The sequence below is a fragment of the Asterias rubens genome, chromosome 7 (genome assembly GCF_902459465.1).
Source record: "Asterias rubens chromosome 7, eAstRub1.3, whole genome shotgun sequence".
NCBI lineage: Eukaryota > Metazoa > Echinodermata > Asteroidea > Forcipulatida > Asteriidae > Asterias > Asterias rubens.
Window position 1 is genome coordinate 1,329,051 of NC_047068.1, and position 27,529 is coordinate 1,356,579.

General features: G+C 41.0%; 1 protein-coding gene across 3 annotated transcripts in view; it reads right to left on the reverse strand.

The window, feature by feature from the left end:
* LOC117292520 (regulatory-associated protein of mTOR-like) overlaps positions 1-27,529 on the reverse strand; it is a 60,266-nt gene that overhangs the window by 16,404 nt on the left and 16,333 nt on the right. Inside the window, exons 9-19 of one of the 3 annotated variants that reach the window (XM_033774594.1) lie at positions 27,102-27,246; positions 25,882-26,056; positions 24,877-24,960; positions 22,910-23,020; positions 22,268-22,342; positions 21,314-21,379; positions 19,107-19,298; positions 17,637-17,780; positions 16,280-16,412; positions 6,355-6,471; positions 1,072-1,352 (exon numbers count right to left, since the gene is read on the reverse strand). In XM_033774594.1, the coding sequence (XP_033630485.1) occupies positions 1,072-1,352; positions 6,355-6,471; positions 16,280-16,412; positions 17,637-17,780; positions 19,107-19,298; positions 21,314-21,379; positions 22,268-22,342; positions 22,910-23,020; positions 24,877-24,960; positions 25,882-26,056; positions 27,102-27,246 (1,523 nt within the window). Of the gene's footprint in view, positions 1-1,071; positions 1,353-6,354; positions 6,472-16,243; positions 16,413-17,636; positions 17,781-19,106; positions 19,299-21,313; positions 21,380-22,267; positions 22,343-22,909; positions 23,021-24,876; positions 24,961-25,881; positions 26,057-27,101; positions 27,247-27,529 lie in introns of all 3 variants that reach the window. The other 2 variants (XM_033774593.1, XM_033774595.1) reach the window with 2 other exon arrangements.

Here is a 27,529-nt window from a genome sequence, read left to right on the forward strand (position 1 = left end):
CGTGACACTTGTGTCCCTGAGCAAGACACTTCACTATAATTGCTTCTCTCCACCCAGGAGTAAATGGGTACCTGTGAGGGCAGAGATGGTTCCTGTGATTGATTTAGCCGAGTAGCGCATATTAATGTTGCACAGGCTGCATACTCCCCACCAGGGAGCTGAGATGGTTTAAGGAGTGAGTTAAGGCCCAGTGACCAGGGGTAATAATGTGAAGCGTTTTGGGACGCCCTCAGGGTGTGAAAAGCGCTATATAAAAACGGGTTACTATTATTATTATGTGAATTGGCGGAATGACTGTTGCTAAGGATGTCCTACATGTCACTGCATAACACCATGGCCCTGACACTTGTGTCCTTAAGCAAGACACTTAACCATTGCTACGCCTTCGGATGGGACGTTAATGTAAAGCCGTTGGTCCCATGTGTTTGGTAACGCATGTAAAAGAACCCAGTGCACTTATCGAAAAGAGAAGGGGTTCGCCCCGGTGTTCCTGGCTGTGGCTGCTGTATGCGCTGTAGCACCTTGCAAACCCTTATAAGATGCTAAATAATTGGGTCTCAGAATTCATCACTGCAATAACCTATCATTCTGAAAGTTTGTATATACTCAGCGCCTTGAGTACCTTGTTTGGTAGATACATGCGCTATATAAGACTCCGATAAAGAATTTTTTTTCATTGTCACCTTGATGTTGAAACAGAAATCCGTTTTCTTATATTATATTATTGATCGTTACAAAGGCTTTGAAATTCTTGGTAGGGAAGACCGGTTTAAGTTTTTGATGGACACTCCTGACGAAGCTAAGTTTTTGAGTTGCCAAGTACATGTATGTCTTTTTATTTACTGTTTTAAAAGAAAATCAAACTGTGTGATTATGCTTTTCCAATGTATTTGTTTTTATTAGAAGTTAAATTCCTTTCTGTATGACTTATTCATTAACTGTATTTTGTTTTTATAATATTGTTATCCTACCCAGGGATATAGGGTGTGTTCCAGTTTGGAATAAAACATAATACAATACAATTATTAATCCAGCCGTAGCTGTAGCCGCCAGCACAGACACAGCCCTTACCTTGAGGTTGATTTGGTTGACGAGTTGCTGGGCTAGTCTCTTGACGCAAGGCATCGGATCTGAAGCCAGAGTCAGCATGGTCTTCCATATCTGCACGTACACGTTGCTGTAGCTTGACTTCAGCAGGTTGCTCTGGCTGATCCCCGCAGTTACGCTACGTCGCCCTCTCTCAAACAGCACCGGGCCGTTGCCCGAGAAGGCGTCCCCGCTTCCAGACGATGTGAAGCCGTTAGATCCTGAGGAACCGGAGCTGCTGTTGCCGGGTGATCTAGACACTTGACCTGAAGTTTGGAGAAACCATTTCCAAAGATGTTTTTTTTTTCTTTTCTTTTTTTCATGTTCAAAAAATATGTTATATATATTTATTGACCAAACCAACAGCGGACGAGCCGCCAATTACAGGAAAGGATACCAAAAAAAACAATAAGAAATATTCATATAGCCTATATAAAAACAATCTGATATGTACAAAGTTAACGATTAAAATAGAATCATCTTAGGAAAGAAAATTAAAGCATACATTGAAGATTAAGTAAAATAAAATAGGGAACAGAAACAGACCACCATAAACGACTGTGAAAATATATTTAAAATAAATTATAAACAGAATAAACGATAAAAAAGACAAGGGGAAAAAAAAAAAAAAATGGATGTTTACAGTTTATAACACATGTGTCAGAATTGATAACCAAGTAGATTGGTTAGTGATTTTCTTGATAAGGAACACTCTGTGTGCATATAATGCCAATTTTCTTTTAGGCCTTTTAGAGAGACTAGTGCTGTCTGCTTGTGAAACAGTAGCAAAGACAGGAGGGGATGCAAACAGAAATCTACTGCTGTGCAGCACAAACGATGTACGCTTCGGCAATGTCCAAATTAGCAGCTGCGGTTTAATCACCATGCTAACATGCAGCATAGCATGCACAAAGCAACAGCTGCCAATTAACCGTTGGCATGTTAGATTTGAATAATGTCTGGTACAACAACTTGCTCATCATGCTTAGTCACAAGTTACCACTTAAATTTGAATTGCTCAAACTGTTGAGACAGTTGCTACATGACGTGATTCAGGGCAAGCTTTTGCTGTGTATGACACAATGGTACCCGGTTTTGCTATACAAAAGCTTACCCAGAACCATTTGACATAGCAACTGTCTCTATACATTGTAGTCTGAGGCATTAAAATGCAAGTGGTAACATGTGACTAAGCAAGTTATTTTACCAGATGTTATTCAAATGAAACTCGCAAATGGCTGACTTGAACATGGCCTTCAAAAACATTTATTCACAACGATTTATTTAATTAATCATAATAGAGTTTCAGGTGCAAACAGTTCACATTGCATTGTTTTATGCTGTGCAAACCTTGACACTGCTCAGAAGTGATGTGTGCTGGAACAGCCTTTTCAAAGTTAGCTTTCGCCATACTTCACAGAAATACAGCAGTCACACAGCAAACTAAACAATCCACATGCAAAATGTATTGCTTAAACCAACATGCAGTCATAAGAAGGAAGGACTTGGGCCATGACTGAGTTAACAGCTTTGTCAGTGGCCGAAAGGATAAAAGCACCAGACTTAAGGTCAAGTCACACTGCAGAAATAAAGAAAACGATAACAATCACAACGCAAAGAGAACGCATTCTATTGGTTGAAACGCTCAACGCAGAATATGCCCACGCTCATTCAACCAATTGAAGGCGTGCTTTTTTATCATTCTCGTTTTCGTTCTCGTTATCGGGGCCTGTGTGACCACGCCTTTAAGCTATTGTGTTTCTGATCAGCAGAGTGTGGGTTTGAGTCCCAGTTGTGGTTTTTGTATCATTAGAGAGTCAAGCCCGGTTCATACTTCCTGCGAATGCGAATGCGATACGAATGTTGACGTCACAAATTCGCAAAGAATAATTTGCAGCAGTTCAACTTTGTCCAACTCACTTGCGAATATCGCTGCGAAAGGAGGGTTGTGACGTCAAATTCGCTTTGCATTCGCATTCGCAGGAAGTATGAACAGGGCTTCAGTTGCTTGATGGAGAAATTATGCACATTAATAACTGATTTTCCAAAGCTATTGCCACACAATGTAAAGGCAGAAAGGCATAGTGCCTCTTACATACAGAATGATTTTGATTCAGTTTTGGAAAGATTTGGCGAACATATTTCATTTAAAAAAAAAAGAATTGAAAAAGAATTATCAGGATAAACACTCATACAGTTGTGTTTACACTCATTAACCATAATTAAAGATTAATTAAAATAAACTGCAATCAAATGTATTTAAAAATAGTAACAAAAAGCCAAACTTACACACACACAAAAACAAACAAAATTAGCCTGACAAAATTAAACATTAGAAAGACTATAATATGTACAAAGCAATTCATTGTGCTTCACTAAATTATCTGTTCGCTAAATGAAGAGCAGAATTGTGTTAGAGATAGCCAAGTTGTGAACACCTGTTAAAATAATTGCCAGCAAATTTGAAAAAGGGGATTAAAACAAAAGAACCGAGGTGAAAGATTTTAGTGGAAAAAGAAGTCTTGATATTTATTTCTGTATGAGATGTACCATGACATGAGTAGCATGCAAGAAAGGTTGAAAACAGTTTAAAGTTTGGGTTTTAGTAGAATAATGTAATTAACACACAGGGCTAGCTTGTCAGCCACTTTATTTATTGTTATACACATAATGAATGTTTATGAGTGCAATGGTGCGAATATGTTCATGAGTTGAAAGATGGAATGTTCTATTCAACGAGGCGGAGCCGAGTTGAATGGAACATTCCATCTTTCGATGAATGAAAATATTTGCACTATTGCAGGAATGAAAAACATTCATTATTTGTTTAATAATACAACATCCAAGCAGATCTTTGTCATTTTGATTGGAGGATACAACTTTCAAAACAAAGCATAGGCCTACAATTTTTAATTGTGAAATTACACCCGTTTCTTTTGGGTCAGCCTGTTGGATTCAACAGTGACAATGTGCGTTCTGTGCAGCTATTTTGAGACACGCAGACGCCAAATGTATGTGCCTTGCAGTAACACTGCTGCGCTACCAAAGACACGCGCACGCAGTGATGTTTTTACTCAGCGTGCAATAAAAATTTTCGGATGGAACAAAAAATGCACGGTGAGTGACTCAGTGTGCAGTAGTACTTTTATTTGCTATTACGTGACGGACAATCCTCCAATCAAATGGCACGGATCTGCTTGGGTGTTATATAATATATGATAGCTTCATAGACTGGTAAGTAGGCTATGAGGGCATTCGGCAGAATTCTGAAGAAAAAAATTGTGTGCTTATGTAAAAAAAAAGTGTAATGAGGTAAGCGAGGGCTTGATTCCTCAAAGCACTAAGATTCATCTTGATATGAATTGGCAAATTCATCGTAATCGATTGGTTTGTGATGTTAAACTTTGCTTTGCAGTGAAGTTCAGCCGTCGATTTCACAAAACTCTGCCCAACTTAGGATTAATCTTAGGACTCAGGACGAGTTCAGTTCCGTATCCAAATACGTTGGACGCATTAAACCCATCCTAAGCTAGGTAGGGTTAATCGCCCTAACTCGAGTTAGGATGTTATCCTAGCGTTTCGTGAAATCGGCATCCACAGCAATTACCGTAGTGCCCTATGCTTTTGCTGTAGAGCCCTCTGCAAGGTTCCAATACAATTTAAGTTTTTCTCAGCATCCACAGCAATTACCGTAGTGCCCTATGCTTTTGCTGTAGAGCCCTCTGCAAGTTTCCAATACAATTTAAGTTTTTCTCCTAGAATTGCCCCTTACCAGAGGGAAAATTGATGTACCCCTTCAAGAGTGAAGTCCAAGACCAGGGTCCAATTTCATAGTGCTGCTTAGCGGCCAATTTTGTGCTTACTGTGCGATTTCCATTTCATAGCACTGCTAATCGTAGGCAGACGAAAAGGCATGCTAACTTTCCAGTGCTTACCGCACGAAAATAAATGACGTCACAATGCAAATTCATGGTAAACGCGCAATATGGCCGTCACATTTTTCTGCTAACCTGTGAAATAGGCTTGCACCTTAGCAAGTTTTTCTGCTACAGTAAGCACTAAAGTTTGCAACCCCCCTTACAACCCCCCCTTCTCAAGATCAATCTTAACTCTTTGTGAAATTAGCTCCATGTTGTGTTTCTGTATCCAAATCCATTTACATGTATGCTGCTTGTCTCTTTGCACCTGATCATTAGAAGTTGTTGTTAGTTTGTGTTAGTTAGAGAACATTACATGTATAGAAACTCAGAAGAAAATCAACTACACGAGGGAAGTTAGCAACATGTTAGTGGCAGAGCCTTTTAAAAGGCAGACTTTCAAGAGTCGTAAAACATCACTTATTTAAACCCAAAGATGGCTGCTTATCGACTATTTTAGGCATAGTGTTTTTTTATATGGGATCCTTTTTCTCAGAGACAGTTGTGGCAAGACTTAATCAGAATAAAAACTTGTCAGTGTTAACCCTCCTACTATTACCACCATTTTCCAGTGAGTTGACCAACCACTTGAAAAGCATAAAACTGCAAATGGAGGTGGCACAACTGTGCACAAAGCAATCTTTGTAATGTATGTAATGTGTAATGCATTTTAACAGTACATGATATATCATTCTAAACCATATGACAGTGCATGGTCATGATGTTCGGCCATAGAAGGGTTGTTTACAACGTGATGACATTTTGCAGGATGGCATAGTTAATGTATCCTCCAAAACCAGTGGATGATATTGATCGGTCTGACAGTAGGAGGGTTAATCCATGTAAACTTGTTTTGAAGAAGACAAGATGGCAGCAGTGCAAAAGAAGGCAGGACATCTTCAAAAGCAAAGAAACTCATGAAAACGGGATAAGAATTGTTCACTTGATCCTTGTTGATACTGGAAATGATCCGTCACAAAATGCTAGAACAGGGCAAAATTTCATGGCATTGCTCGCTGAAGCAAACAAACAGTAATATGTTTGTGATTTTGTTCACAGAACTTAAAAAAGTACTGAGTATACAGTGTTATCACGCATTGCTGTATATATGGGAAAAACCAAAGTTAATATGTTTTATCCTTGATGCAAATTTAACCTTATAAGATAAGCATTGCCATGAAACTTTAGCACAGATGAGAAAAATAGGTGAACAAGAGCAGCTCCCAAACTCTGGGCAGAAAACATAAACAGCAATAAATGAAAACTACAACATGTCCACTCCTTCTAGACGGTATAATGGCTGACAATGTTTGCAGGAAGGTGGTTTTTAAGGAGTGAGAGGAGCAAATACCATTGACGGCTTGCTGGAGGTTCCCCATGCTTGTAGAGTGAGGTAGCTGTTGAGTGGATCGCCTGCCGGAGCTAGGAGCCTGCTGTAGCGACATTCTCCGATTGGGAAGAGCCTGGCCTGGGTTAGCAACAGGACAACACAGGAACACACATGCACACGTTTTAACCTTCAAACTTTTGCAAATTTACAATACATATTTTACCCAGTTTGAGAATGACACAGAGACCACATAGGCAATGGGCCTACAGTAGGAGGACCATCTCGGTGGTCTTGCATTTTTCACTTAAAGACACTGGACACTATTGGTTATTGTCAAAGACCAGTCTTCTCAATTGGTATATCTCAACATATGCATAAAATAACAAACCTGTGAAAATTTGAGCTCAATCGGTCGTCGAAGCTGCGAGATAATAATGAAAGAAAAAAACACCAGGCCTGATACTTCATTGAGGCAACGAAGGCGATTGCCTCCGTGGCCCCTGGTCATTGCCTTGGTGCCCTTGAAATGCTACAGTACAAATTTCAAATTTCCACATAGGGTGCCCTTTACCAAGAAGAAAATACCTTGGTGCCCTTGCCCTTTTAAAAACGAAGCAAACAGGCCTGAAACACCCTTGTCACACGAAGTTGTGTGCTTTCAGATGCTTGATTTCAAGACCTCAAATTCTAAATCCGAGGTCTCGAAATCAAATTCGTGGAAAATTACTTCTTTCTCGAAAACTACATTACTTCAGAGGGAGCCGTTTCTCACAATGTTTTATACTATCAACCTCTCCGCATTACTCGTAATCAAGAAAGGTTTTATGCTAATAATTATTTTAAGTAATTACCAATAGTGTCCAGGGCCTTTAAATAACGAAAGGAGTATCATCCCCCAAACTGAAGGTAGTTAGGCGATGTTTTCTAATGAAATTTGAACAAATTTGGTTGTCATTTTGTTAAGAGAAGAAAGCACATCAAGTGTAATTATATCTCTATTTGTCAATAATTGACGTCAATAATTGTACGGTTTTGTTTTTATTAATTTTGTACAAATTCATGGAAACACACATAGAAATGAATTATGAAATAACCAAAAGCAATGTGTGAGAAACCTAAATGAAATGACTTATAATTGTAATGAATTATAACTACATGATTGTTAGTGGTTCTAGTCAACCATCTCAAACGAAAGAAAAATAATAAACAAGAACTGAAAATAAAATAATTAAGATTCATAATTTAAAGAATAACTAATAATAAAAAAAACCCATTCCATGAACCAGCAACAAAAACATTCTTGATGCTTTTACAGAGGGATAACACTATGAATAATGTAATAGGAATTTTTATATAGAGCCAACAGCTGTGTATAGACAATGCCCTGCGATATGTAACATATAACACATAAAGGAAGTGGGTATGGGCAGGAGTGTAACCTGGAGGGGTAACAAAAAAGGGTGTGGGCAGGAGCCAGGGAGGGTATATGGGGTAAGCCTGTGCGTTGACGGGTTGGTTTTCGGATATGGGTCATTCCGTGTCATATCACCCAATAGGTTAAACCCCACCCTCTTCAAATTTGGTTTCAGGGGTAATCTTGGCTCAACAAGATCAAATTTCAAATTTTAGCTCCATCCGATAAACGGTTTTCGCGTTACGACATGCTCTGTCTCGTTGATTTGGGTCAAAATGAGCCTGCCTGCGGAAATTCAATGAAATTGAGCCACGGTTACCCCATAAACCAAACTTGAGCAGGGTAGGTTTTAAAATTGCCCTTTTTGGGGGTGATTTGACACGGAATGAGCCGTATCCGACACTCAACAAAATTGAGACTCGTTACACTTGATTTTTGAGTGCAACTAGCGAGCTTGTGATTAACAGATTGAGAAAGCACTACCAACATGAATTAAAGGAAATTTAAAACTGGCCACTGGACAAAAGATATCATCAAATTCACGGCGGCCACGCACGGCACTCATGGCTGCCGATGGCTCTCATACTACTGGCCGATGAACCCCTGGACAAATTCACCTTACAATTATGCCGCAATTCAGCGGCATGCTGCGATGGCATTTTTGAATAAATAAACCAAAATTAATCTGCTAGTTTTCTGTTTACCAGTTCTGATAAAAAATAATAATTCTTTGACCCGATCCCGAAGCGTGTGCCGTCCCCAACCATACAGGAACACGGAACCGTTCGCCATGCACATTGTACATCTACATCTGCATGACCCCTTGCAACATGTGCAATACGCATGCAGCAGACTCACATGTGCCTATCCTGGGTGTCATTTTGGGTGTCAATATCGTATACAAACATGCACAAAAGAGAGTTGACACCCAAAGTTACACGCATTGTTCGGAGGCGTGATCTGTATTGTGTAAGAAATCAATAGCTCCCCGTTGCATAAGGTACGCTGATGTTACATGCATGTTTTAACACACAGAGAACAGCTATTGTCCAATGATCTGCCTCCTTTTTGAGAGTGTGACGTCATATGTAATGGGTCTATATGGGGATGGGTAACAAGGAGGGAGTGAAGTGGGTATCGGTAAGGACAGAAAGCAGGTATGGGCAGGAGCCCATGGATGGGGTATATGGGGAGGGGTAACAAGGAGGGAGTGAAGTGGGTATGGGTAAGGACAGAAAGCAGGTATGGGCAGGAGCCCATGGATGGGGTATATGGGGAGGGGTAACAAGGAGGGAGTGCAGTGGGTATCGGTAAGGACAGAAAGCAGGTATGGGCAGGAGCCCATGGATGGGGTATATGGGGAGGGGTAACAAGGAGGGAGTGAAGTGGGTATGGGTAAGGACAGAAAGCAGGTATGGGCAGGAGCCCATGGATGGGGTATATGGGGAGGGGTAACAAGGAGGGAGTGAAGTGGGTATGGGTAAGGACAGAAAGCAGGTATGGGCAGGAGCCCATGGATGGGGTATATGGGGAGGGGTAACAAGGAGGGAGTGAAGTGGGTATGGGTAAGGACAGAAAGCAGGTATGGGCAGGAGCCCATGGATGGGGTATATGGGGAGGGGTAACAAGGAGGGAGTGAAGTGGGTATCGGTAAGGACAGAAAGCAGGTATGGGCAGGAGCCCATGGATGGGGTATATGGGGAGGGGTAACAAGGAGGGAGTGAAGTGGGTATGGGTAAGGACAGAAAGCAGGTATGGGCAGGAGCCCATGGATGGGGTATATGGGGAGGGGTAACAAGGAGGGAGTGAAGTGGGTATGGGTAAGGACAGAAAGCAGGTATGGGCAGGAGCCCATGGATGGGGTATATGGGGAGGGGTAACAAGGAGAAAGTGAAGTGGGTATGGGTAAGGACAGAAAGCAGGTATGGGCAGGAGCCCATGGATGGGGTATATGGGGAGGGGTAACAAGGAGAAAGTGAAGTGGGTATGGGTAAGGACAGAAAGCAGGTATGGGCAGGAGCCCATGGATGGGGTATATGGGGAGGGGTAACAAGGAGGGAGTGAAGTGGGTATGGGTAAGGACAGAAAGCAGGTATGGGCAGGAGCCCATGGATGGGGTATATGGGGAGGGGTAACAAGGAGGGAGTGAAGTGGGTATGGGTAAGGACAGAAAGCAGGTATGGGCAGGAGCCCATGGATGGGGTATATGGGGAGGGGTAACAAGGAGGGAGTGAAGTGGGTATCGGTAGGAGCCAGGGGGAAGAGTGAAGAAAGGTGTGACAAAGGAAGGAAAAAGGGAAACGTGGGGGAATGAGTATCGCAAAAAATACAGCCAGGAGGAGGAAAAGGAGTTGGGGATCACTTTTAATAAATTTTAATATAAATAATAATATTGATCGGAGTGTTAAAAAGAAAAACCTCCAAAAATATTAGAAAATGATATAAGGCACATGGCTTCTTTAAGCCTCTGTACTTTTTTTCCAGAATGCTCAGCAAAATATTCAGTCACATGATTTGATCATCATGATTTGTGAATTGAAATAGTGTTTGATGAAACTTTTTCGGTGGGCAAATATTTTTATATGGCCTCAACATTATGACATATTTTTGTACCTTGTAGAAATGCCTAAACTACCAAACTTTTTGCATTTACAAGTGCAAATATCCAGTGGAGGCTCACGTGTTTCTAAGTTTTGGTCAAGGGAGAGGAAACTCTTTGCTTGGCAAATAAAACCACACAATTTTTATCTTGGGACTGTTTACATCGTGCACAGAGAGGTAAAAGATTTGCCACGATTTTAGGGACACCTCGTAAACAGGACCTCCTACGATACGATCTCCCCCCTGATACAGAAAACCAGAATGAATAAGATATTTATTGACAAGCCATTCCAAAACTTGTAACATAGATCGCCACCTTTATATACAACTGATTTATTTACAATATTACAAATTAAATGGACAGATTCTTCCACGGTGAAAGTCTTGAATTTCCCCATTCAGCTTACACTACAATGCGAGTTCCGACCTGCATTGTGCGACCGCGTAGTACAGCAAGCAATGTGAGTTCCGACCTGCATTGTGCGACCGCGTAGGACTGCAAGCAATGTGAGTTCCGACCTGCAATGTGCGACCGCGTAGTACTGCAAGCAATGTGAGTTCCGACCTGCATTGTGCGACCGCGTAGTACTGCAAGCAATGTGAGTTCCGACCTGCAATGTGCGACCACCCCATTACCCACGCACCGCCCGATTACGAATACAGTGCGACTTTGCGTGCGTCTGTTGCATAGTCTGGTACCTGCTGTCCGATTTGTCCATCATGCGATCAACAAAGTCAGTCAAATTTTAACGTTTTTGAGTTCCAGGAATAATCTTTTGCGGGAAAAAGAGTTGGGAAAAAATAACAAACGAAAAAGAAAAACACTCATTCTTTTTAATATTTATGGTCTCCTTCCTGGTGCCTTGTTCTTTGAAAGAGCTTCCAAAGCCTTCTTTCGGGCAATCCTTCTCTGCTTTGCCTCGAAGGCCAACCTGCCAACCCTATCAGCAATAGCAGCCTGTCTCTTGAAGGCAGCCTTTGTTGCCGCAGGAGTCGCAACTTTCTTTTTCTTTTTTTGCTGCAAGCACAGCCTTGTAGGCAGCAGCTGCACCACGCATGTTGTGAGTTAGATGGGGAGATGTTTGAAATGCAGTCAATGCATTCTTATTTCTAGCCAGCATATGGTATTTGACAGTTTGGATGGAGGAAAAGGTAGGTATGTTCATCCTGCAAGATTTAGGGTCCAGGATATGCCCCATCACACTGAAGCTGCTTTCCACCTGTGGGCCGTGGAAAATTGACAAACATGCCTTGACAACTTTCCCGAAGGTTGGATACTTCATGAAAGCATCAACGTACCACACATCTGCTCTATCACCATCATTATACGCTGGCAGCATCCTATCAGTCTGGAAGTTCTGCACCTGTAGATCATACTGCTCTTCCTCATCTTCTGAAAGGCATGCAGAAATTTCAGACTTGAGTTTCTTCAAAAGACGACAACTTAGGCTATGGCCTCGGGCCGCAGGATCAATGGCTGATACAGCCTGAAGACACGGGTTGGCCAGTGGCAACTTGAGTTGCAAATATATTCCACATGCCTTGTAGGCATCACATGTGGCTTCCATGAATGTCCGAACAATTTGGTCTGTTGGGCCTCTCGCTTTGGCAATCTTTGCCACACCCGATCCAACAAAAATATCTCTACTGGAAAGATACTTGGATGGATCATCAAGCTTGAACTTCTTCAGTGAATGCGCATTCAAGTTCAACAGGAATTCCTGCTTTATATAGCAAGACAGGAAGCCCTTGAATAGCTTCTCCTGCTCATCATGTGCCTTGACGATTAGTGGAACTTTTGTCTGGAACAAGCAGACATACGACTTGAGTTGTGGTAAAACAGACTTGTAGAGATGGAGGGTCAGCTGTGTCTTGTGAGAGTAATAAAAAAACTTCTCAACTATCCTCTTCTTCCTATCTCTGCCTTGCTCTGTGAGATTCTTTGCCGACAGTGTTCTCTGAATACTTTTTATTCTGTCTCTTTCTGTTGTGTCCAAGCCATATTTGCGAACAAGTTGAAGGACCACTGCCTGATAGACAAACTTATTTGCAGGTGGAAAAAAAAGCCATAGTAGAACAGTTGATAGGCATTGATCAATCGCAGTGTAGATACAGCCACATCATAGCATGATAACCATCTGTGCTCTATCAATTGGTCAGGCATCGTAAATGATAATCCAATCATCTCACAGATTTCCCTCAGTGCCTCTTTCAAATCAGGTGACCATTTGAAATCATTATGCAGATCACTGAATAACCGCTCCACAAACTTATCAAATGGCTTGCAGAACTTCTTTGTCGCGTTGTGGATGTGATGACATATGTCTCCATCTATGTCCACAAGATGGGGTGCCTTATTGTCCCGAATACGCTTCTCTAACCCTGTCTTGTTTCCGCGCATTACTGCACAGGAATCCATAAGAAGAGATACAAGATTCTTCCATGGAATTTCATGGTCGTGAAAAATTTGTACCAGCACACTGTAGAGTGACTCTGAATTAACTACAACCAGTTCCACTGATTGGAGGTGCTCTACGATGACACATTTGTCTTCTTCTGAGTAGTAGCTGACGAGTATGGCTAGCACTTTCTTGTTTCCGCTGCTTGTGGCTTCATCTATGTTCAGGGAGAATGAACTGCTCTTGATATTATGAAGTGTCTTCTCCATGACAGTTTTCTTTAAGCCGTACTGCATCTTGTATGAAGCTGTAGTCCTGTCCATGGTGGGGTCATCAAGGACTTTCTTATCCTTCACAAGCTCTTTAGCAGTGTCTATTAGGACAGGTGCCATAGTGAAGGGGAGGTTGTGCTCAGCTAGTACACCCAATATCACTGCCTTTTAATCAAAACAAAAGAAAAACACAGTGCATTTTAATAATTGAAAACACAAATTCAAAATGATGTCGACAAGTTTTTTAACCTAAAAGTCTAATGCTAAAATAAACAAAATGTCACAATGTAACCAATACATATTACAACTAAATGAATAATCACCTGTGCGGCTGTCGGCCCTGGTAACTCTAGGCTTTGCTGGCTCTGTTGGATTTCTTGTGTCTACTCCAATGTCTCCAGGATGCAAAAGGAGAGGATTCAAACCATATGGAGGGGTGCTTCTGGAGGATTGACCTGTGGAAAAAGTATATTTGAAACCATTGTTAACATATTAAAATTAAAACAACACTGGCTCGAAAGATATTGGTATGCAACGTACTAATATTCACAACAAATTAAATAAATAAAACAGAGGTAAGGTTCCCAAAACGACAGCAAATAGAAAAAAAACAACAACTTGCTTTTTCACTATTTGGCCCAAATTTCTGCCCTGAATAATACTTTTTCATAAACAATCATTTCTTATGTGTTTGCGATTTGAGGATCGGTTGTATAGCACATCTTTTGCAATGAAATGTTCGTGATTTAATGACCAACGACGGCGCACACTGGGAAAATATTATGCGGCGAGAGCGATGTGTTTATGAGTACGAGGTTATAATTTAACATTGAATATAACTAGAACGAGGTTGAGATTAGACTCCACAAAGTGCATTTTCCAACCCCTGGAAATTTGACTTGTATGTGACAACGTACATTGTGCATGTGGAGGATACAATGATTACAATACAACAAGGTTCGTCACTCAAGCAAGTAAAAAAAAAACACAGATAAACAATCTATAAAATTATTAAGACACAACCTAATATTAAAATAATAGAAACAAAGCTCATAATTACCGTGTTCTACCACTGATAACCGATAGTTGGTTCGCCTCTCTCTTAACCGGCGTTTGTGCTCACTCTTGGTTGCGTGTTTCTGCAACGCAGTCCAGCCAGAGCTTCCATATCTGATCGTGGCTTGGCAACATGTACAAAATGCATCGCCAGCTTGATTAAGCTTGCGAAAACAATCGCCGACTAAATGCTGGTCAGGAGATCCAGGAAACAAAACTTTGTCGCACCAGCTCCAATTCCATTTATTCTTTATCGTTTTGTCAATTTCCTTAATATCAACAGCGGCATCACGTTGCACAAACGCTACACTGAGTGCCATTTTGACTCAGCGACAGCGGAAAATGTCTGCCATGTGCATGCCGCTGGTTGTGCAACAACATGTGTAGCAAATAGACTCGCACAAGTCGCAGTTAGTTATTTTGTTCAACACTAGCATTGTGATACACATCACGCGCGCCAACCACACACATAAAACACACAGAGGACTTGTTCTTCACAGTCTACAGGATGTAGTGAGAATTTGGCTGACTGCACAGTGCCCCGCGTGTATGAAAGATTGTATTTTACGTATCACGTCTTGACAAATTCTCCATACATGCGCATTTCGGTGACGTAAACAGTGAGGATCCGAATATAAGAAACACTTCGACGTCTTTTTGTGTACACATATTAAACACGGACGAAACGAGAAAGCGCACTTCCTTTCCATCCGGCATCAATGAATTAAATATGCATTTTCTCTGGAAATTTTCACAATATTTTTCAACATTTGACCTTAACCCACCTGGACTTACCCCCCAAATTTTATATCAAATTCACATTGAACTCGGAGACCACATATTTTGAAGTGAAAAATCTGGAAATCCGGAAAAATCCGGAAGATTCTCATGCCTGTTTATACCAAAGAAAGCGATGAACGAAAGAATCTACAGATGGCCAGGAATTGATTTACAGCATAAACAAAAACACCAGGACCCGTTTTCATAGAGCTGCTAAGCACAATTTGTTTAGCATGAAACTTCTTCCTTGACAAAAACAGGATTATCAACCAAATTTCCATTTGTTGCATATTGCTTATTACTGGTATTCAGCTGTTGTTTGCTTATCCTGAAAATCACATGGAAGTTTGGTTGGTACATGTAGTTCTATTTCTTTAAAGGCAAAAATTTCATGCTAAGCAAATTTGTGTGCTTAGCAGCTTTATGAAATTGGGCCCTGGCTGTATTGCCGTATATCTCCAGGCAAGGTGGTAAAACATTACAGAAAGAAATACACTTCTGTCTCTCTAGATTGTATCAATAACTGGTAATAAATTATGATTTTTTTTGAGTTTGGACTCATTTGGTGTAGGCAGTGCACAAGGCTTCAGCCAGGCCCCGAAATAACCCCTGGCACCCACAGCAAATGCAGTGGTGCCCTGTGCATGGTTCCAGTACACATTTACATTTGTCTCCAAGAGGTGCCCTTTACGAGAGGGGAATTGCTGTGCTCGAACAAGAGCAAAGTTTAAGGCCTGTTCAGCAATATGCTTATGTTCCTGCCCATCTATAGATTATTAAATATGTGAATGCCGAGACACAAGACATTAGCACAACACAATAAGAATATTTAAGCCCTCGGATGAATGGTGTCAGCCAGGTCTGTTCTAGCTCGTAAGGTTATGTTAGCTTTGTTTGTCCTTTTTCCCGAGGCAAAACCAGGGCCCAACTTTATAGAGCTGATTAGGCACAAAAGTAGCTAAGCAAAACAACAATTTGCTTATCAGAATAAGGTTACCAGTCAAAATACAATGTCACATGCACAACATGTGAGTGGTATCCTGCTTGTTTTTGTTAAGCTGGAAAGTTGTAAGCAATTTTTGTTGCTGACGAAGCTCTATGAACTTGGGCCCAAGTCTGGGTCACAGTAGATGATGGTCGAGTCTATTTGCATGAATCTCCAAACTGTGTCCCGATTTGGACTTAAACCCCGAGTACAAAAAAGGGGGGTCTGTCAGATGCACAACTGATCAATCCCAATTGAAGAACTTCCCCAAAGATATCCCATCAACAACAACAACAACAACAACAACAATAATAACAACAACAACAACAACAACAACAACAACAACAAACAGCAAACAACAACACAAACACCAGACAAAGACAAATGCAATGTTTGACAATACCATTGGCTCCAAGGTCGTGAACTACCATCCACCCACCGGTCGTAATGCCCGCCCCCACTGGGGTCATGTTGTCATCGGCTCGTTGGTCCTCCTCTAGGATCTGCCTGGCGATGGAGGCGAACTGCGTCTCAAACTGCTTGATCAGCTGGTATAGCGCCACCACGAGTTGCTGTTGAGAGAGGAGTAATAACGATAGTAAATATAATCAATGTTATTGACCCCTTGCACGCGCGTCACACGCTGCAACTGATGCCACGCTCACCATGTTGGTGGTCAATAGGTTTACGTCGCCTAAAATGCGCACTTCTCCGAATAACACACGTTGACATTGACCACCAAAATGGCGCATCCAAGATTATTCTGATGATGACCTCAGGTGAATTGGGTCAATAAAGGCATGTCAGTGCAAAGATGTTGTATCTCCTGACAAATAGCACAAACTTGCTGAGTGAGGTTTTGTGTGTCTCACTTAAAACAGCCAGGATGTACAACAAAACAAGAAGCGCTTTGGAAAAAAAACCTAGAAAACAAAATTCAGTTTTTACATGTGGGAATAAAAACTCCAACTAAGTGAAACCAGCATAGCTGGCCAAGATCATCAAATTCATTCCTGATTATACATTTAATACTACAAAGTAGAACTTTCCAGCCGGGAGAGGCAGCTGAAAACTAACGACGTATCAGACCTTTAATCTAAAATATTTGGTTCAGTTGAGGCATAACTTTGGTTCTCCAGTGTTTTAGATTATATTCATAAATTATTCATTATATTCATATGACCAGTAAAAAGTGTTGAAACATGGGCGTGACACGCGAGCTTGCACCTGTTCTTATAAGACAGTTTCTTCATTCCTATTGGTCCAGAACAACGGCCGAGACAGTTGTGCCACATCACGCGATACGCGCACAGCATTCCCTTCGAAGGAGTTGTTTCCCGAGGGCCTTGACTGGGCCTTACCATTTCCGATAGCTGGAGGGGTGTTGTGTTGAAAGAAATCATTGAAAAAATATAATTTTTGCATTTATTTTACTTTTTGACCCTAAGTGTTGATGTTTTTTTACCAAAAAGATATTTATGAATGGGAATCAAAGTGTGTTGAATCGGTATTCAACTAGTGGTTTAACCCTCCGAGGCCTGGTTCTTGATAATTTACCTTCGGTAAAATTATCAAGAACCAGGCCTCATTGGGATTAAACCACTAGTTGAAAACCTCTTCACCACACATTGATTCCCTTATTATGAAACACTTTCACATGGGATGGGAGGGTGGGTCAAAACAAATTCAGAAAAAGATTTTGTTTCGTTTTACTTTGACTATTCTGAATGGCCCAAAGGTTCATATTCATTCATGAATATTCACAACCTGAAGAATAAACCAATGAATATTCATACCTCTCTGACAATAAAACTTCCATCCTGCACAACGTTTATGAGTGTCATTCCTACGTTGTGATCAATATTAATGGCGTGATCCGTCCTCTCTGTTGTCCCAGTTCCAATGAAAGTTCCAAGAGCTATCACTGCTGACGCTCGCACCTGGTAGAAAAGGCGGGAAAAAAATACAACTTTGTTTTAGTTAATGATCCTCTGTTTAAGGACACTGGACACTATTGGTAATTGTCAAACACCAGTCTTCTCACATGGTGTATCTCAACATATGTATAGAATAACAAACCTGTGAAAATTTGTACTCAATTGGTCGTCGAAGTTGCAAGATAATAATGGAAGAAAAAACACCCTTGTCACACGAAGTTGTGTGCTTTCAGATGCTTGATTTCCGGGCCTCAAAATCTAATTCTGAGGTCTCAAAATCAAATTCGTGGAAAATTACTTCTTTCTCGAAACCCACGTTACTTCAGAGGGAGCTGTTTCTCACAATGTTTTATACTATCAACAGCTCTCAATTGCTCGTTACCAAGTAAGTTTTAATGCTAACAATTATTTTGAGTAATTACCAGTAGTGTCCAGTACCTTGAGAGGGTGTGCGAAACATTGGTAAGAGTAAAAATATACATGTTCACAGATTTGCACACAACTTATGTACGTGGTATAAAATTTGTCATTGTGGGAAACTCCCTTTGAAATATTTTTCCTTGAAGTGCAATATATTTTGAGTAATGCGTAAAACAGATAGTCCAACACTCAAAGTTTGAAAACAGAGAAAACATTGAAGGTTCGTCACTCAGTGTCACTCAGTGTCGCTGTAACACACAGTATTTCCTGCAAGATGTGGGACTACTAATTATCAGACCTAATCCTTTTATAGCACCAAGTAATGTTTTACAAGGTGCTGCAGATCATTTGCTGCCAATCAGAAATCCGGGCAAACCCCTCGTCTTTTCGATAAGTGCACTGGGTTCTTTTACGTGCGCTACACAACACACAGGACCCATGGCTTTTTGTCCCATCCAAAGATGAAGCATCGTGGTTTAGTGTCTTGCTCAAGGACACTGGTGTCACGACTCTTGAACCCACACTCTGCTGAAAACCAGAGCTGGAGTCGGTTGTTCTAAACCGCTAGGCTATGACACCCCAAGTGTTTGAGATTATTTAAATGTACAAATTCCAAAGCAGAACAATTTTTTGTGTGCCTTGAATCGGACGAGTTCGTCTATAAAAAGCGTTTGTAACCGTTTGTTATTAAATGCATATGGTTGGAAAGATGTTTCAAAAGTAGAATACAATGATCCACACAAATTTTCCTGGAAATTGCGTGGTTTTCCTTTTACTTTGCGAACTAACACGGTCGTCCATTTATGGGAGTCACAACAACATCTTTCCACTCATATGCATTTTATAACAAATGGTTACAAACGCTTTTCAAAGACCAACTTGACTGATCCAAGGCAACGTGTTCCTTACCTCTGGCAGCTGATCACTAAGTAGTTGATACAGCTTCTCATGGGCACTGTCCCTGACGCCACACCACCGTGCCGAGTCAAATGATGTCCAGACCCTAGCGAGACACAGCGCCAACCACTGCCTGAGGAGAGGGTGTTGGTCATGGAGTTGCTCCAAGCAGATGGCGATCACGTTACCCTGGAGGGCTGCCTCCTGTAAAGCAAGAACCCAAACTTCAGAGAAAAAGAATTCCCAATTTCTTCAGCTGGGCGGTACAATGTAAATCCGTTGGTCCTGTGTGTTCAATAGGGACTTTTCGTTTTCGACGACGGATGGTTCTGCGACGGCAAAGATGACATTTGGCGTCATCTGCGCATGCGTCGGCTTTGAGGACGGTCGTCCCTCAATTTCTACGACTGTACATGGGATGAGTCTTCGTTGTGCTGAAAACGACAACGTTTAGCTGAACAACCGTCGCAGAACCATCCGTCGTCGAAAACGAAAAGTCCCTAGTAATGCACGTAAAGAACCCAGTTCACTTATCAAAAAGAGAAGGGGTTCGCCCCGTAGTTCCTGGTTTGATTGGCAGCATATTGCGCCACAGCACCCTGTAAACCATTACATGGTGCTATGTAAAAGGAGTAGGTCTCATACTTTAAATCAAACTCAACAACCTTGCAGGAAAGCACCTAGGGGTGTGATGAGGACTGTATAAAAACCTAGTATTGTTATTGTTTATTCATAAATACCCCAGACAGTTTCTCTACTCCTATTGGTGGAGAGCGCATCACGTGGGGGTGTTTAAACGGTTGATTATGACTAGTTAATGACCAGTGTTTATAACCGGCTGGCTTCTGAATCACGCGGAACGCAATTCATAGCTATTAGTAACAGTGCGTAATCTTCTTCTAGGCGTGCAATCTATTGAATTTTCAACTGTCAAAGTGTCTGTAATTGTATTTTTTTTAAACATTTTTTAACAAAAGGGCATTTATGAATGGGAATAAAAGAGTAGTGACTCGTTCTTAAACGTCCGTTTAAAACCTTGCAGGGTCGTTGTTGTGCGCTTAAAGCCCTCGCCTTCGGCTCAGGCAATTATCACACGGCCATTTGACCATGCCGGCTTTAAACGTCCGTGTAAGAACTCGTCGCTACCCCTTATTAATAATGATTGATGGAATTATCACATAAACTTTAAATGCTGTTCATTACAGGATTCAACCTATAAGGCCACCTCCATAGAGCTGCTTGAAGGGAACGTTTACATTTGGTAATAGCTCTGTTAATTAATGGCAATCAAAACTTTCTTGGTCATGTTGGTCAGAAGTACGGCAGTTTGGAATCTATAAAGCACTTTTAGAAACTTTTCACTTTGAAATACTGCAGTTATGAAAAAATGATATACAATACAATACAATACAATACAATACAATACAATAATCTTTATTAGATCCCAAAAAGGGTAATTCAAATGCTCGCATACAGTAAAAACAATGACACATTAAAAACATTAAAAAACAGACAATGGCTATATACAATAACAAGAAAAACCACTAAAAAGGGATATCAATTTTTTACCCCAACATTTTAGTCTGGGAAGCTCTGACAGTAACACTTCTCAACTGGTATATCCAATTGTAGATTAGTATTCCTGCATGGACATTACCACTCCAGATTTTTAGCAATCCATTTGAAAGGAACACGTTGCCTTGGATCGGTCGAGTTGTTCTTTGAAAAGCATTTGTAACCGTTTGTTATAAAATGCATATGATTAGACAAATATTTTAAAAGTAGAATACAATGATCCACACAAATTTTCCTCGAAATTTGTTGGTTTTCCTTTTACTTTGTGAACTAACACGGTCGGCCATTTATGGGAGTCAAAAACTTGACTCCCATAAATGGCCGACCGTGTTAGTCGACGAGGTAAATGGAAAACCACGCAATTTCGAGTGATACTTGTGTGAATCATTATATTCTACTTTTAAACTATATTTTCTAATCATATGCATGTTATAACAAACGGTTACAAATGCTTTTCAAAGACCAACGCGACCGATCCAACATGTCCAAGGCAACGAGTTCCTTTAAGATTGCTACCAACTTTTGATATGAAATTTCCACAGGTGAGTTTTAAGGTATATTGATCCTACAACTATAAGGAATTAGCAAACAATGGGTTCCAATTACCAAAAGTATAAAATCCTGTTTAAACATAGAGTTTTTACCTGTCCATTTTGATAGTCTTCTACTATCATTGCCAAGACAAAGGCTGCCATTGTTCTGTGCTCAGCCTGTATGGAAGGTGGACAATGGAGAAACAATAATTAGTATAAGACAGTTCTTATTTAGTGAAGAGGGTCATATCATCGAGAGGCTCCCTTTGCACTAGAGAGAGCATTACTGTTTGACCGTTGTGTCACGCACGTTGTGTCACGCACGGGTGTAGGCTCCCTTTGCACTAGAGAGAGCATTACTGTTTGACCGTTGCGTCACGCACGGGTGTAGGCTCCCTTTGCACTAGAGAGAGCATTACTGTTTGAACGTTGCGACATGCACGGGTGTAGGCTCCCTTTGCACGAGAGAGAGCATTACTGTTTGACCGTTGCGTCACGCACAGGTGTCAATGTAGCCTGAACGTTTGACGTCATTCTTTGAGGCTCGTGAATAACGCCAGAGACCGCCCTCAAAAATTGCAAAACCGGCGTGTAGTTTGACCTCTGACCTCGCACATTTCACATACAAAATACGCAGTCAAATTCCATCGCGGACTTGAGAGCAGTGACTGTTTGGGCATCTATGTCACTGCACGTATCCAATGATATCATTGTATCCAATGGAATCACTGGATCTAGCGGCAGCGACCTGTCTTTATCCTTGCGAATAAAAACAGGGGCTCAGTCTAGCGTAAATGTTGCATGCCCAAAGATTTCACTACACACTACCGCATTTATAGACCGTATCGAATAACCCCTTTGTGGCTATGAAAGTTGCCATCTTGTAAGGCAGACTGAATGCGCGTATAAACGCTTACATCAAAGAAGCACGCAGCGTTCCCGGTTTGATTTCTATGGCACATGCACGCACACCCCAATGCACAGGCTCATAGACGCCATGTTGTAGGGCAGGTAATGGAGTAGTGACGTCATATTCAATACGGTCTATACAGCTTGAATACTCACTGGCATATATGGGTCAGCTAGAACAGACAAGAAGTACTTGTGGCCGTTGTCCTTTACAAGATCAGCCTTGCAAGACTGCAAAAAAATGAGAGATACATGTATATTCCATTCTTGAAACCAACTAGATACAAAATTCATAAGTCTTTTTGAGGTATGGCAGACGTGATAGGAGTGTAATGTTTGGTTTGGGTGTATACACACAAATTTACCCAAACCTTATAGTGTTGTAGCATTGGGTACGCCATATCTCAAAAAGGCTGATACAGTTGTTGAAAATAACACCGGAGCACAGGCCTGAGAGCCTAGCATCAGGAGAGTAAACTCTTGACAAGTCTTGTGTTTTCATGTGAATAATGCTTGTTCAAATAAAAATTGTGTAGTTGTTAAAATGTTTTTTTTTTCTTCTCATTTTGACTCTGGTCTTGTGTAAATAGAAACTCTGGTTGCTTTTAAAATTATGGTCATCAGGTCCTGCTGTCTTCCCCCCTAAATTTGAGATCTGAACATGATTACAGTTTTTCTAAGAATTCCAGGATGTACTAAAATATTCAGAGACTAGCTCACTAACTAGCAACAGATCACCTACAGAGACAGGACAAAATGCAAAGAAACAAATTAATCATACGACAGATTAGAGCTTACCCTATCCACAGCTAGAATCTTTGCCCATATGAAGACTAGAAGAGGTCTAAGCTCCCGGGCTGAACTCTGAAGAAGCTTCAAGACGTAGGGGAAGATACCTACGGACAACGCCTTCAAGTATATCAAAGAACAACAATAACAATGAAAGTTGGAATCTCAGCATCAATAGTCAGATTGCACTTGAAGCGTCATCCACCACCGTATTTGATGTCCGTTCGTTCTTGTCCCTGTTTATTGTCTGTCCCCAGGCATCCCCACATAAGCCTCGGCTTCCAGATGATGCCTCCATACTCTAATTATTTTTTTCTCACCCTCATTAAATAGTTTTGTTTATTGGTTATTCCCTTAAAAAACATTGTTTGTACTCTGTTTTCATAAAGTATGGAAATAAATATAATTTTGAATGAATGTACGCGTGCAAGCCTATTATTGGCTAAAGAGCTGTGCATAAAAATTAGCGTCAAGGTTCAAAAATTCCATATTATTTTCGGACTGGAAGGTCGTTTAAAATGTTGAGATTTGCTTGTTGGGATAATATGATAAACTCAAAAATGAAATTTACTCGATATTCCTCAGCGGGTCACATATATGCACTTATTCATTACCATCAATTATAGCGGTTGATGACGCTTTAAATATAGGGGTGATTCAAACAATGGAAGTGTCAATTGGGTTTGTTTGTTGCACTTTTTTATAACACCCAAGCAGATCCTTGCCATTTGATTGGCGGTTTGTCCGTCACGTGTTAGCAAATAAAATAACTATTGCACGCTACGTCACTCAGTCTACATTTTTCGTTCCATCCGAAAAATACTATTGCACGCTGAGCAAACAACATCACTGCGTGCGCGTGTCTTTTGTAACACAGCAGTGTTACTGCATGCAAGCCACATACTAGCATTCGGCAACTCAGGTCTCAAAATAGCTGTACAGAACGCACATTGTCAAACAGGCCGACCCAAAAAACACGGGTGTCATTTCACAATTAGAAATTAAAGCTTTTTTTTATTTTGAAAGTTGTATCCTCCAATCAAAGATTTACTTGGATGCTATATAAAACAAACAATGGAAAGATGGAATGTTCCATTCAACTCGGCCTGAGCCTCGTTTAATAGAACATTCCATCTTTCAACTCATGAACGTATTCGCACCATTGCACTCATAAACATTCATTATTTGTATATTATCCGACAGTAATAAGAGCTTCATAACATCACAAGGCCGAACGGCAAATTCAAGATGAGGGCTACACCTAACTGATTTGGCGTGTTGGTCCAAATCAACTACCACTGGGGGCAAATTGCCACCTACTCTGAGGGCAGAAACAGGATTACCCCCCTTCACAGTGCAAAATGATGTAGGCATGGGTATCATCCACTAGGTGACGCGCTGAAAGAGCAGAATGCACTACACTTAGAATAAAAACAATCCTGCCTGAAGTAAATACTAAGCAAATAAAATGACTAGCTACTTATAAATCATCTTTGGTTGCTTTCATGTCAATCTTTTAGTTGACTATTGAAAAGTTTGAACTACTTGGATGTCATCCACTTGGAGCCTGGCTAGTAGAGCAGAATGCACTACCTTCCCAACTTTTTACAGAGTATATATGGTTAAGCGCCTTGCACAAAGGAACAAGTGTCATGACTGGGATTCAAACCCAACCCCTGCTGCTGAAAACACCAGAGCTTGGGTCACGTGAACTGGACCGCCAGCCTCGACACGCCATAACTTTGGAAACTTAAATGCCTAAACCCTGGTTCATACTTCCTGAGAATGCTTTGCATCAAAAACTTTGCAACGAATATTCGCAGCAGTTCAGCTCTGTTCAAATCAATTGCGAATATCTCTGCTGAAGGATAGTCGTGGCGTCAAATTCACGTCCAATGCGCTTCGCATTTCGCATTCCCAGAAAGTATGAACCGGCCTTTACTCATTGCTCTAAGGCAACTAAAGCCAAGACTTACCAAGCTAACAGCCCATGGTCCAAGGTCTAGAAATCTCCCTAGTAGATCCAAAGCCCGTAACCTGTGAACTTGACTAAGCAGCACCTGTAATCAATAATACAGTTCATGAAAACTTTGAATCTCGTAAAATAAAATCATGGTCAGATTATCATGAAATACGTGTGGGGCTGGCTCACTGGTGACATGAAGTGTGTATGAAAAAGCTTGGCTGCTTCCGAGTGCTTCTGCTCAATGGTCGGAAGCAGGCATGCGTTTTTCCATGCACAAATACACTTCGCTTGCTTAGTTTGTTTGTATTGTATACCCACTACGTGTCACGCGGCTCCGTTCGCGAATAAGCCGATTGCGTGTTAGATTTGAATATTGTCTGGAACAATGCATGCTTGATCACAAGATACCACTTAAATTTGAATTGCTCACACTATCGAGACAGTTGCTTTGTCAGATGATGAGGGACAAGCTTTTGCGTCGGTATGTAAGAGACGGTGAACAGCCATACACAATTCTGAATGGATGTGTATGCCACAATAGTACCAGGGATTGCTCATCTAGGGGTTGCTATGCAAAAGCTTGCACGAACTATTTGACATAGCAACTGCCTCTATAGTCTGAGGAATTCAAGTGAAAGCATTACATTTTGACTACAGACGATGTGACCTATGTTTATATTCAAACCCGCCTCTGTTGACAAAACACTGTACACGTCATTATTCGCCTGGCAAAAAGACGCGTACTCATGGTAAGATTGCGTGTACTTTCTAGCTGGCTGCCAAAACACGAAGGTTTTGCCCGACGGTATGCGCGCAAATCATGTTACGGTTTTTGAGTGACGTCAGAGGTCACATCGTCTATAGCGAGTCATTGTACCAGACATTACTCAAACCTAACCCGCAAATAGCTTATTGTGTCTATTACGTGGCAGTGCGTACCACAGAATTCTGCCAGTAAAGCATGCCTTTCTACGGTAAACAGTGCCATACAATTGGGCCCTGACTAATGACTAACCTGTAAAACAATCGGGAGTTGTTCTGGTGGTTCTCGCTTCTTCGAACCCATGGTGAGCCAGACTTGGAAGGCTGTAAGCTGCTCAGCGAAGAACGGACTATGGACGTACTCCTCTCCCTTCAGTAAACCGGGGAGCTGGGCAAGGCACACATCTAGGGCTAGGTCCCATGCTTGCCTGTCAAGAAGGTGAAAACGAAAACCGATTGAAAACTCAAATCTAAGATTCAATCAATCAATCAATCAATCTTGCACCGTAACCCGCGGGACGTTGGCTCCACGAATTTTCCTTTCCACTCTTGCCAATCTTGCGCTCTCCGATGTTCGAGGTAGAAGGTGCTGTTCGTGATGATGTCATTTGCCCACCTCTTCTTAGATTAAATTAGACTATTTCTCTAGTTGCGCATGCTGAAATAGTATTTGCCAAAGGTTGTTCGCTGTTTGCACACTGCATATGTGCAGACTGGGTAAACTAGCAATAGTTTGGGATACATTTAGAGATTTGTGAGTTAAATTTTTGTTGTTTTACGGTAAATTTTTTAATTTTTGAGAATTTGGGTGGGTCTAAACAGTTTGGTGCTTGTATCGTTTTATCAACATAATGGTAAAATCGCAGAATTTGGGTCAACAGTTTTTTGGTAATTGCACGTTCAAATGATAAAGAACAGACTACCGAAGACATTACATTTGTGAAGACTGGGTAAATTATTGGCCATAGTTTCCAATTTATTGAGAATTTTTCTGGTAAAAATAAACAAAACTGTGAAATTTGTGCCCAAACCTTACAGTGATTTTTAAGTAAACATTCTTGTTAATTGTTCTCACAGTTTAAAGACACTGGACACAATTGGTAATTGTCAAAGACCAGTCTTCTCACTTGGTGTATCCCAACATATGCACAAAATAACAAACCTGTGAAAATTTGAGCTCAATTGGTCGTCGAAGTTGCAAGATAACATTGAAAGAAAAAACACCCTGTCACACAAAGTTGTGTGCTTTCAGATGTTTGATTTAGAAATCTGAGGTCTCAAAATCAAATTCGGGGAAAATTACTTCTTTCCTGAAAACTACGTCACTTCAGAGGGAGCCGTATCTCACAATGTTTTATACTAACAACCTCTCCCCATTACTCGTTACCAAGTGAGGTTTTATGCTAATAATTATTTTGAGTAATTACCAATAGTGTCCACTGCCTTTAATTGTTCTCATTGTTGAAAGCTTACCACATTGTGTGCTGGTAGGTTGGAGGTAGTCTAGGGCTGGAGAGTGGTTTACAGTTGAACGACCTCATGATCCTCTCTGCTAGAAGGAAGTTACGGTACAAGCTGGCGACGAGGAGGTCCTGTCTGAAGAGTTTCTGAAAAAGTTCTGGAATAAAAACATTCATCGATTGAAATATACTCTATCCAGTCGGTTTTTTTGTTGGTGTTCACTCAACCATGCTATAGACCGTTATCATGGTGCGGACATCTTCATTTTTCCCCATTGATATCATTGGTACCAAACATAGGCTGGAAGAACACAATAGTCTGGTTCCTATTTTGCATAATTATTATTAGCATTCATTATTGTTATTTGATACGAGGAACATGAACAAGATGGAGGCAGCCTGATAAAGGTCTATCGGCATCCAGGCCCGACAGTTGCCACA